This window comes from Hibiscus syriacus, unplaced genomic scaffold, assembly GCF_006381635.1.
Source record: "Hibiscus syriacus cultivar Baekdansim isolate YM2019G1 unplaced genomic scaffold, ASM638163v2 tig00110944_pilon, whole genome shotgun sequence".
Lineage (NCBI taxonomy): Eukaryota > Viridiplantae > Streptophyta > Magnoliopsida > Malvales > Malvaceae > Hibiscus > Hibiscus syriacus.
Window position 1 is genome coordinate 89,057 of NW_024062925.1, and position 12,023 is coordinate 101,079.

At 37.7% G+C, this 12,023-nt stretch overlaps 2 protein-coding genes and 1 pseudogene across 2 annotated transcripts; 2 read left to right on the top strand and 1 right to left on the bottom strand.

The window, feature by feature from the left end:
• The first annotated feature begins 538 nt into the window (after window positions 1–538).
• On the top strand, window positions 539–1,189 carry LOC120147843 (secreted RxLR effector protein 161-like). The gene has a single exon (XM_039161120.1). The coding sequence runs from the start codon at window positions 539–541 to the stop codon at window positions 1,187–1,189; it is 651 nt and encodes a 216-aa protein (XP_039017051.1).
• A 5,313-nt stretch (window positions 1,190–6,502) lies between these two features.
• LOC120147826 (E3 ubiquitin-protein ligase AIP2-like) lies at window positions 6,503–8,452 on the bottom strand. The gene is made up of 5 exons (XM_039161113.1): window positions 8,232–8,452; window positions 7,911–8,127; window positions 7,187–7,389; window positions 6,875–7,090; window positions 6,503–6,761 (listed from the first exon to the last, which is right to left on the bottom strand). The coding sequence occupies exons 1-5, from the start codon at window positions 8,388–8,390 to the stop codon at window positions 6,612–6,614; spliced, it is 945 nt and encodes a 314-aa protein (XP_039017044.1). The 5' UTR covers window positions 8,391–8,452; the 3' UTR covers window positions 6,503–6,611.
• Window positions 8,453–9,940: 1,488 nt separating this feature from the next.
• LOC120147844 lies at window positions 9,941–11,506 on the top strand (annotated as a pseudogene).
• Window positions 11,507–12,023: the final 517 nt, after the last annotated feature.

Genomic DNA, 12,023 nt, shown 5'->3' on the forward strand with positions numbered 1-12,023 from the left:
ACCCGACAGCCACAAACCTATAGGTCTAAAATGGGTTTACAAGTTAAAGAATGACACTCAAGGCAGAATTGTGAAGCACAAGGCGAGATTAATGGCAAAGGGGTACGTTCAACGACAAGGCATAGACTTTGATGAAGTTTTCGCCCCTGTTGCTCGGCTAGAGACAGTATGTTTGTTGATCTCTATTGCAGCACATGAAGGATGGGAGGTGCATCATATGGATGTGAAGTCAGCCTTCCTCAACGGTGATTTGAAATAGGAAGTGTATGTCATTCAACCACCGGGATTTGAAATAAAATGAGAAGAGCACAAGGTGTTAAAACTGTACAAAGCATTGTACGGTTTGCGTCAAGCACCTAGAGCCTGGAACTCAAAGCTGGACAAGTCATTGAGTACACTCGGTTTTGACATGTGTTCTTTAGAGCATGTCGTGTACATGAGAAATCAAGGTAAAGGGAATTTAATTGTTGGAGTCTACGTGGATGATTTAATAATCACTTGAGAGTGTATTCAAGACATAGACAAGTTCAAATCACAGATGAAGAAGTTGTTTAGCATGAGTGACCTTGGGTTACTAAGTTACTATCTGGGAATTGAAGTCTGTCAGAATTCTCAAAGGATGACACTCAACCAGTCGGCATATGCAAGAAAGGTTTTAGACAAATGTGGCATAAAAGATTGCAACCATTCAAAAATCCCGATGGAACCTCGTCTGAAACTGAGCAAGGAAAGCACAAGTCCACCTGTAGACACAACTCTGTATCGAAGTATTGTTGGCAGTTTAAGATATCTACTTCACACACGCCCAGATTTGGCATTCTCTGTCGGCATGGTGAGTAGATACATGGAGAAGCCCACAACGGAGCACATGGCCGTAGTAAAGCACATATTGCGGTATGTGAAAGGAACTTTAAACCTCGGTTGCGTTTATGAGAAAAAGGAAGGAAGCTTGGAGCTGATCGGTTACTCTGATAGTGATCTAGCTGGTGATACTAATGACAGGAAAAGCACCTCATGTTTAATATTTTTCCTTGGGTCTTATCCTATTATTTGGTGTTCACAAAAACATAAAGACATAAAGTGGTTGCATTATCTTCCTGTGAAGCGGAGTACATCGCTGCCTGTGCAGCAGCGTGTCAAAGAGTGTGGCTGGACGACTATTGGCAGATTTGTTAAAGACCGAGGTTAAGAAAGTGATTCTAAAGATCGATAATCAGTCTGCAATTGCATTGAGCAAGAATTCAGTTCACCAAGAGAGGAGCAAACACATCGATACCCGATTCCACTACATTAGAGATTGTGTTGAATAAGGAATGATTGAGATTCAACATGTTTGCACAAAAGATCAGTGTGTTGATATTATGACAAAGTCACTTGCAAAATTGAAGTTCTTGGAGATGAGAGAGAAAACTGGTTTGCGGATCGTCAGTGGAGGACAACAAGCTTAAGGAGGAGATTGTTGAGTTAATCTAGTTGTCTCCAGGAATTGTCTTTGTATGTTTTTTTGAATTTTAAGCATATTTTAGGTGGGTGAATTTTAGAGTCAGCAGTTACTAAAGTATGGTAGCAGTTATTTAAGTGAAGTTGATATGGTTAGTTTTTTTTTAGAAAACGTGGGCGGTTATATTAGTGGTGCAGTTATATTTTGTATTTGCTTGAATAATAAAAAAACCAGAAAATGATGTAGTGTGTTGAGCATCTCAAAATCCTTAGTGTTTGTTTTGTTTTTCAAGTTTGTTACTGTTTTGAGAAAATTAACAAAAACGAGGCAAACTTGACTATTTTCTTGGTGAAAATGAGGTAATTACTGTATTTTAACAAAAGTTTCATTCTAAATTATGGATTGAATTTATACTATATTGCCAATGTATGAATAAGCATTCCGAAAATCATTGTAATTTATACTTTTCTTGAACTTGTTGTCTTTGAAATTTTGGGTACTATTACTTACCAAGGTAAGGCAGAACCCTGGAAGCAGGTATCTGGGACAAGATCATCGAAATGCTGCCCCATGAAGCTGTCATTTGCATTCAACCAGGCAGGGAATTCCATGGCTTGATCAAATTCATTCAAGAACTTGAACCACCGTGCCGATGTTACTAAATTCATAGTGTCATTCCACTCCATTTTATGCTGCTCTCCTAATGGTTTCATCTCCGCATTCCCTCGTCGTCTACAGCTTGATGCAAGCTTCCCCCACCGTAGGATTCAGTTGAATCAGCCCCAGTTCCATGCCCCACTTCATGTTGTACTGCAACAGATAGAGTTGGTGAAGATGAAGATGAGGGAGATGAGTAGATTGAAGGGTTTTTGCTGTTGAAGTGAAAGTTAAGGTTTTGGCTTGGTAAACTGCAGTTCAAAGCTGGCCAAGTATAAGTACTGGACAAGTTGTTTGTGTTTGATTCAGAGTGGTGTGATAATTGCTGCTGCTGCTGTTGCTCATTGGCTTGTTTCATGGCAGCTCAATGGAACTTGAGCGCAGTGACAATCTCTCTCCTAGCTTCGGCCATGTTAATCAGCCTTTCTTGGTAAGGCCTGCTGGTGTGCACTCTCCTCCTATTCCTAACCTGTTTCCTATGTTGTTGAGGTGGTGGTGGTTCGGGTTGCTGGCTCTGGCTCTGTGGTGTTTCACTAAAACCATCACCAAGTTTGGTCAAATTTCGGGCACCGAAGCCATCAACGGATTCAGGGTCTTTGGTACATCTTGCTAAGGTGAGTTGCCTAACCAGGCTACGGATATAAGCACCAGAGAGATGAGGCTCCTGTTTGAACCTTCTCCTCCATTCAACCGCAACCACTTGCTTGGAAGATCGACCCTTCATCTCTAAACTTGTTTTCTTCTTTCTTTCTTTCTTTTTTTTTTTTGGATCTTTTTCTAATCTCTGAGAAATAAAGTACAAAAAATGCAGAGAGAAAGGGGTGCAGATGGTGCAGGAGGCTGAAGTTCCCACCAAGGGGTGTTATAAATACAAGCTAGGGACTGACCTAGGGTTTGTAAATTGTCTGGATTTTTCCTAGTTTTGGTAATTGACATTTGTTTACCCTTCATATTACAAGCTTCAAATGGGGCAGTTAGGCTTTGGAGTTGGGACTCTCCTTTATTAAATTGCCCCTTCTTTTCAACTACACATGCATTTACAAGAAGCTTGCATGTATTGCTATGTGTAACTATTTCATGCCAGCAGGCTGCAGAGTAAGGTCAATTACTTAACATTACACCAGGTTTCTTTTGCTGTTACTTGCATGTTTAAAATCTACAAAAAAAAGAGCAGAAAATAAAATATGGTGATGAATTTGGATACTAAATATTTTATTACGTTGAATGATTTGATTGTTTGTTCGTGGTTATGTGAAAGGGGACAAGATCTGAATTTTTCAGGAAGGATTCAACAAATGGCTTCTACTTTGTTTTTGATAATTGGATTGATATTTCATGCTGTAATCTCTTGAGTTTTTTACCGGTAATATATGAACTCACAATAGTAAAAGACGAGACTGACATAAGAATCTCCAATCCTGTCGAAACTGGACAAGATTTTTGGACCTAAAGGAAGCAGACAGAAATGCTCCATACCATCGTCTCCATCATCTAGTGGCGGAGCCTCAGCTCGGTGAGAATGGATATGTAGCCAAATGTTTTCTTCGATTAATTATTTATTTTATTGATAGTGTTCGTCCTAAAATTTTTCGTGCCTATCTTAAAATCTGAGTTTTCTTCTATTAGTTACTTATTTTATGGACGCTGCCCACTTTATAATTTTATTTATATCCATCTAATTTAACAGTTTTATGTTGTTAATATATGTGTGTCCACTTTGAAAAATATTTCTGAATCCGCCGCTGTGATCATCAATCTTTTCTTTTTAAATTTTCTTACTCTAATTGCATGAATGTAGAATTCACCCTTTGATTTTGTGTATTAAATTTCATCTGTTGTCAATGGAGCAAATGTTGCACCTTTTTTTTTTACAGTATCTTATGCATGGCCATCTGTAACAATAATTTCTCTGGGTTTCTCTTTGTAAACGGGAAAATCCCTTTGCATGGAAATTTAGGCGTTCAAACCAACGGTAATTTCGGCGAGGGAGCTGTTTATACATGGGAATATTAAATGTACGTGTTTGCGTTTACTTTCACGTCAAAAATCATCCCTTTTTTTAACTGATTTAAATAACTCGAGGTGGTAGAATTGATGACTCAAAGGCTTAAGAATGGGGGAGGGAGGACCGCCTGCAAAACACAGACGGACATGATGTGACGGCTCATAATTGCACGGCTGTATTTTTCCCCACTCAATGGAGGTTGGTGGGCAGGGAACCATTTGCTGACAAATGGATGCGATGCGGCAGATTCTTGAAGCTCCACGTCAAAGCAGGTTGCCACGTGGGAATGCAAGGAAAGGTACGATGACAACTGGCCACCGCCGAGAAAAAGCCTGCACCTTTATATCCCCTTCACGGCTCCATTTTGAACACGACGGTGGAAATTTTTGGATAGAAAGTGAAAATAACGTGATTATGAACTATAAAAAAATGATAAATAATTTATCATAAATTAAAAATGATTAAACATATAAATGTATATAGAAAGGAATAATAAAAAATAGTATTCGAAATCTAGAGATGAGATCAGGATCATACAGCCTTCTCCCACACTCATTTTCGTCTCCATTTTAGCTTTCAAAGGTCCAAATTGTAAGGTCACTTTCCGCCATAACTGCGGTGGTGTTGGTGGCGGTATCAACCTGCCATCAACAAACAACACATCACAAAAACTCCCAAGGCAAGAGTGCAGAGCAGCATGTTAAATTTCTGGACCCCTTTTTTTAGTATACCCATACGTGTGTGCATATATAGCTCGGGTTATGGTTTTGAATCATGACAAGTTGCAGCCAATGAGAACCCTCCATCACCAATCCAATTCTAGGCCAAACCACTTTCTCTCTGAATATAAACGCCGAACAGATAATTTCCCTTCTTCACCCTTTTTTCCACTTGAATGCATGCATGAGTGCATGCTGCAACATGCATTGTTGGCATGCATGAGTGCATGCTGCTACATGCATGGTCTACCATAGAATGTATCAGCATAAGCAGACATTGAACATCCATGGAAGTGACCTCCCTATTCTAAAACTTACCAAAACAAAACATTGTAATCATCATCAGATCTTCATGTAACTCCCCGAACACTTTCTGACATCGTCGTCAACAATATATCTATTTATATCTGCAAACTCTGTGTGTTCCTTCATCAATTCAATACTGGTAAAACGATATCTCTCTCATTCATTTGAGCCTGCATTTTCGATTCTAATTAGTCGATCAAGCTTCAAATGGCTGCGTTTGCTTCAATCCCAGCATGTTCATTAGCCAGCCCTGCTACATTTTCAATCGCCAAGGGATCCTATTCTCAGCACAAAAGCTTCTCCACTACTGTAAGCCATTACCCCTTTCTGAACTAATTCAATGTAAACCGAAACGAATTAAGTGGAGCTTTTATTGCAGGGGGGGTCCCGTTGTATGTAATGGATTAAATCTTATTCCAAAGGTTCAATTCTCAAAGCAGACGAACAAATTTTGTACTCGATCTAGCTGCTTTAACAAACCAGTTTCATACTCTCTTGTAAGAAACATAACTCCATTGTTTTCCTTTTTGCTCATTACAACTTTATTTAAGCTCATCGTCTTTGATACATATTGGATTTTCCGACTAGGCTGATCCCGAGACGTTGAAAACTGTCCAAAACACCATCGCCAAGCAGTTGTCGATCGATGTGAGCTCGGTGACTCCTGAAACCAAGTTTGCTGATCTGGGTGCTGATTCCCTTGACACGGTATTTTCATCTCTTCAAGACAAATCCCACATTTGTTTCTTCATTGCAATCCTTTTTTTTTTTATCAGTTTCTTACATCAAATTCATTTCAAGTGGAGATAGTGATGGCATTGGAGGAACAATTCAGAATCTCGGTTGGAGAAGACGGAGCTGAGAACATTGCAACTGTCCAAGACGCTTCGGACTTGATCGAGAAAGTGAAGGCTGCATAATAGACTACTTACAGTTCTTTTCTTCCTTTCCATTTTCTTTGATCAAGAGGGCAATTTTTGTTACAGGGTGATCTCAAATTGTAGCCTGTCACTTATCTCTTTGTTCTCTTCTATTTCATGCAAGCAAGAACAAAAATAATAAAAGCCAATGAATAAATATATGCATGAATCAATTTGAGCAAGAATCCAACCTCTAGTATATCCTATTAAGGGTGTTATTGTTGTAATTTGACGTGGAAGTAGCACTGTTAATGAACCCGAAGCTGCTTCCTTGGCAAATAAAGCCATTGGAAAACGGCCGGGGAATCAGAGAGCGAACGTTAGGAAAATTGGTCCCCTATCATAAACTTCTACAATACCCAATCTGATTTAATTGATCAGCAAATCAGATACTGATGATTATATATATATATACATAAAAAAAAAAAAACCCAGATTATGTTAAAGCCATCAGAAATATATTATCAGAATCTTTATTATACCATTAAGTCATGTGTTAAATACAATAATGAAATATCATTGACATTTGAGTATAAATCCAATAAGACCAGTGATCGACACAATTACACATACATGAATTCACCACCGCGAACAGCATTTTCGGCACCTTTTCTCTCTTCTTCAGCCTCCTTTTCCCGCTCCTTCCAGCTCTCGTAATCATGGTCATCTGTTTGCAACTCACATCGACAAATCGGGCAAGAATTGTGCTCATCCTGCCACAAAAACCATTTTAATCAGACAACCCACGACCTCATTTCATCCTCATTCTTTAAAACTAGGATTGTAGTATACCACTAATCAAATAAAGTCGAGCACTATTAATTGCCAGCCATGGCTTTAAACAAGGAGGATGAAACGTGTGCTTGCATGGCAATTCTTGCATGTTATCGCCTACAGCAAGGTTCTCCTTGCATATTGCACATTCTGCATCAGATCCAAGCTTAGCCAGGATTTCTTCTGTGAGAGTAAATATTGGAAGCTTAGCAACGACTTCTTTACTAGCCGGTGGGACTCTTCGAACACCACCCTCATTCTCCAATATCTTGAAAAACAAAGATTAATTCATTTACATGAATTGCAAAAGCTAAACAACATCTATGAATTGATATAAAACCATCTAGGAGATACCAAAAAATACCTCTGGTATAACAGTATCAAGGTGATTAATGAGTTGTTCAAGCACATTGGCAGCATTTTCTATAATGTTAACATTAGTGGCCGAACCCTTAGAAAATTCAGCATTTGCAGCAGATGCAAAAGCATTCATGAGATTCGATTGGACCAACCATTGGGGTTGTGGTGGTTCAGGATCCAATGTAAGATGTCCTTCAAAAAGATAACCTTTTTGGGAAAACAAACAATATAAAACAGAAACCTTTTAATCATTATGCAAGTTGAATATTTGCAATTTCTGTAAAATCTAATCTGCAAACCTACTCAAAACCCCAATCTGTTTATTATTTGCATTAAATCCGAGTATAACTATCCAAATCCGAATACATTAATTAAATTATCCTCAGAGCATCAATCTCCTATCAAAATCCACATGTCCAAAACTAAAGAAGATAATGGATTTGAATATCCGAATTCGTAATCAAAAAAAGTAAAGCGGAATTAGATAATGAATACCCAAATCCAAATCCAATTATGTAATCTATAGGTAAAGCGAATTCGAATAATGGATGTATGAAAGTTAATATCATAATCTTCTCCAAAGTCGTTACAAATAGTAATTAGAATATCCAAATCAAAAGGAAGTCGAATATATGCAAATATATTATTCCGAACCATCCCTACATTTCAATTTCTCTAAACATAAATAAGAAACTAGAAAAAGCAAAAGAGTTATTCCAGAAACAAACCTCTGTTTTCTGAAGATTCGGATGACTGGACGGGGTTTTCAATTTCGTTCAAGTGTTCCATAGCCTGAGAAATGCAATTCCTTAAATGATCATTTTCAGAAGGATCAGAGACGAGAGGTTCTAAGAGTTCAAAAAGGCGTAAACCAGCAAGCCAGAAACCGGGGGCGGTGTATCTGGTCTTCAAAATGGTCGCAACACGGCAAACAATGGAATAAAACTGACGAAAAACAACGATAATCCGTACCCAAAAAATCAATTTCAGCTTGAAATTAAAACAGAAAAAAGAAAAGAAAAGACGAATAAAGGAAAAAGATATCTCACCGATTTGCGAAGTGAGGGAGCAGCAGAAGGGTAATGGAGCTTCATGAGGGAATTGATGGAGGCAACTGCTTCCTCGAATCTCTGTTTCTTTCCGAGTTGTTTCTGCAATTCCTCTAATTGTTGCTTCAAGCTTTCATCTGAAGAAGAATAAGACTCCATTGTCTTGTTAAAGAGACAGCTTTCGATTTTCAGATTATTGAATTGGTTTCTTCTTTTGTAAGTCTGGGGGTATGGAAATTCTGATTCGAATTTTGTATTTAATTAAGATCAGGTTTCTTGGAGAAGGGAACAATGATTCATGATTCATTGGTGTCGCCCCGGTTCAATCTTAAATGGGCGGGTCTACTTTCTTCTATTTTTTTAGTAAACTACCAAAATTGTCATATTTGTTTCACAAGTGTTCACTTTTAGCCACTACATTTTATAAAAATAACATTCCAATCACTTATTAAATTAATTTATAACATTTTAATCAGTAGGATATTAAAAGTTGTTAGTTTGATGATGTAGTATGTTAGTAAAATGAGAAAATTCTTAATTTAATCTCTAAATTTGATTAAAATATAAATTTAACTTATAAATTAAAATATGAAATTAACCTTAAAAGGTAGAATCTAAACTAATATAAAACGAATATTAAATCAGTTGTAACAAAAAGAAAAAGGTAGAATGCATGTAGCATCCAAAAAGAGACTTTCCATGAAAGATGAAACCTTTGTAAGACCAAAGGAAGATCCTAGTTCCAAAGTAAGTATTCTATTCCTTGTATTGCCTTTTTTTTGGCTCCAATTGAATATCTCTACACGTAATGATGTCCACAATTTTCACTCTACACCTTTCTTGCTTTATAATAGCTCTGCCCATTAAGTGTATCAAACGTTTCCAAATTACTGGTTAAATCTAATTTCTTTAAGGGTTGTGTACACAAATGGTCCTCCAACTATAGGATATTGTTTTACTAACTTTTCTCGATTATTAGAAGTTATAAAATGATCCTCCAACTATAGGATATTATTTTATTAAGTCTCTCGATTATTACAAGTTACAAAAATCCTCCGAGAGTGTTATTTTATTGAATCTCTTAACTATTAAAAGTTACAAAATAGTCACCTAATTATTCATTATGTTCCAAACTCATCCTTTTTTCTTTAAAAATTTGACAGTATTCTGAGTTTAACATTAACATGTTGGCTGTGATATGATAAAATCTGATATCAGAATCTCAGTCATCATTCTAACGTCTAGCTTAGACAACCACTAATTTTTTAACGAAAAATGATGACTTTGGAACATGATGAATAGTCGAGTGACAATTTTATAACTTTAATAATCGAGGGACTTAATAAAGCAATATCCTTATGATAATTTAACCATTAACTTGAGGGTTAATAAATAATTTTAAATACGATTGATTCAAATTGTCATTTAAAATTCAGTCAGTAGTTCGAGATAGCATATTAACCCTCTTAAAATAATGTTTTTCTATTGAAGATTCAAATTTGAGTTTTCCAAACGGAACCCTGTTCCTTGGTGGGTCTTTAATGTGAAATTCCTTGCCTTTCTTTTTCCATCGGTAAAAGCACATTTTTCTCCATGATTCTAAACCCCAAACCACTGCATACATAAGCACATGCAAACAAAACTCAAAGCAGAAACAGAGGCTCATACATTGATCTCAAAATATTGATCAAATCCATTGGTTTCTGTTCATTCTTATTTGCCTGTTTGGGAATGGAGGCTTGGCCGAGGGTTTCTCGGGGTTGGCTTGCAACTAGGGGCTGCAATCGACGCATCCGTTGCCGGCCGACATAGTGGTCAGGCTCTTGAAAGACAACGGGTTCAACAAAGTGAAGCTTTTCGAAGCTGATCCTGGTGCACTCGAAGCTCTAGGCAGGTCTGGTATCCAAGTTATGGTTGGGATACCAACTTACATGCTGGCTTCGCTTGCTGGTGCTGTGAGAAATGCCGAGGCATGGATGCAACAAAATGTTTCCAAATATATATCCAGCCATGGGACTGATATAAGGTGCATTCTTTTACAAATTATGTGTACAAAATGTTCCCACGTAAAATGCACGAACAAATAGTTTTAGCTTAAATTCTGTTATTAGTCCTTGTATAATACATAAATTGTATACTTAGTATGTCATCACAACTTTGCAGGTCGGTTTCCATAGGCAATGAACCGTTCCTACAGGACTACAGAGATCAGTCGTGAGTACAATATTCCCAGCCCTTCAAAACATTGAAGCAGCTCTTATCAAAGCCAGCCCAGGCAAGCATGTAAAGGTCATCCCGCTAAACGCCGATGTCTACCAGACCGACTCTGGCCTACCTTCCGGCAGATATATCCGACCCGAACTCCAGAACCTAATGATGAACATCATCAAGTTCCTTCAAGACAATGGTGGCTTCCTCACCATCAACATCTACTCTTTTCTTAGCATGCAAGCCGACCCTAGTTTTCCCAAAGAATATGCTTTCTTCAACAACACTGCTAATCCCGTCGTCGACGGTTCCATCGTTCACACCAAAGTGTACGATGCCAACTTCGATACCCTCATTTCGGCTCTAGATAAAAAAGGCTTCGGACGTATGCCGGTTGTCATCGGTGAAGTTGGCTGGCCGACTGATGGTGATCCTGGTGCCAACATCGAGAACGCCAAGAGGTTCAACCAAGCACTTTTGGACCGTATAGTCCAAGGCCAAGGCAGTCCACGGCGGCGAACACCGCCGGATGTTTATATCTTTTCGCTCATCGACGAAGACCATAAGAGCACATTGCCGGCGAATTTCGAGAGCATTGGAAAATCTTTAAATACGATGGAAGCATCAAGTATCCACTGGATATGGGCAATGGACGGGCCATCGTGCCAGCCAAAGGTGTCAAGTATCTAGACAAGAAATGGTGCGTGATGTCGCCTTCGGCTGGCGTCTCGGACCCCAGCACGTTGGCTCAGAGCACCAGCCTCAGCTATGGTTCCTCGTGTGTGAACCTCGATGCTCAAAGCAACGCTTCTTATGCGTTCAAAACGTATTTTCAGACCATGAATCAAAGTAAAGGTGCATGTTCTTTTAACAACCTGGCTGTTATCACAACCGTTGATCCGTCGAAGCCGCCGTGTTGTTTCGAGATCATGATCGACACCCGAAAACAAAAGGAATCTTGTAACACTCATTTCCTGAATACGTTATCGCATACGAGTGAAGAATATCAAATAACTCTTTCAATACGGCCCTTATTCGAAAATCAGAAAAATTTTATATCTTTCTAAAATAATTCAATTATTATCAAGTTCTTAAAATATTTCATTTCGATAGCATTAAAAAGATCATTTAACTAAAATATTTATCAGCTAATCTTTATTTATAAACAATAATAAATAATATTATCCATCAAAAACCAAATTCAAACATAACTATTTTTAAGTTTCACAACCATTTAGTATACATGCCAACTAGTATTATCACCATTCAAAAATATGTCATATTGATTTTGGAGCGTATCTGATATTTAAAAGTTGATGATGGGCCTAGCTCCTTACTTCGAACGCTATTCTTTTCCTATGTGTGAAAATCATCACACGCTAAGTATACACTGAGTGAGGCATTAAGTTACTACTAAAATATTAATATCATTAAAATATAAACAGTAATAAAACATATTTATAACAAAATATAATGCATGTATAATTAAATTAAACATCATTTAAAATTTGTCTATGATTCAAAGAATCATCATAAAACATTTAAAGTCAAAACATAATTCCCAAAGCAACATCATTTTCAATT

Coding starts and splice junctions, on each gene's coding strand:
- LOC120147843 (XM_039161120.1), top strand. CDS start 539: ATGAAGAAGTTGTTTAGCATGAGTGACCTTGGGTTACTAAGTTACTAT.
- LOC120147826 (XM_039161113.1), bottom strand. CDS start 8,390: ATGGAGTCTTATTCTTCTTCAGATGAAAGCTTGAAGCAACAATTAGAG. Junction 7,091..7,186: donor TTGATACTGTTATACCAGAG/GTATTTTTTGGT, acceptor TTGTTTTTCAAG/ATATTGGAGAATGAGGGTGG. Junction 6,762..6,874: donor CTTGTTTAAAGCCATGGCTG/GCAATTAATAGT, acceptor TTTTTGTGGCAG/GATGAGCACAATTCTTGCCC.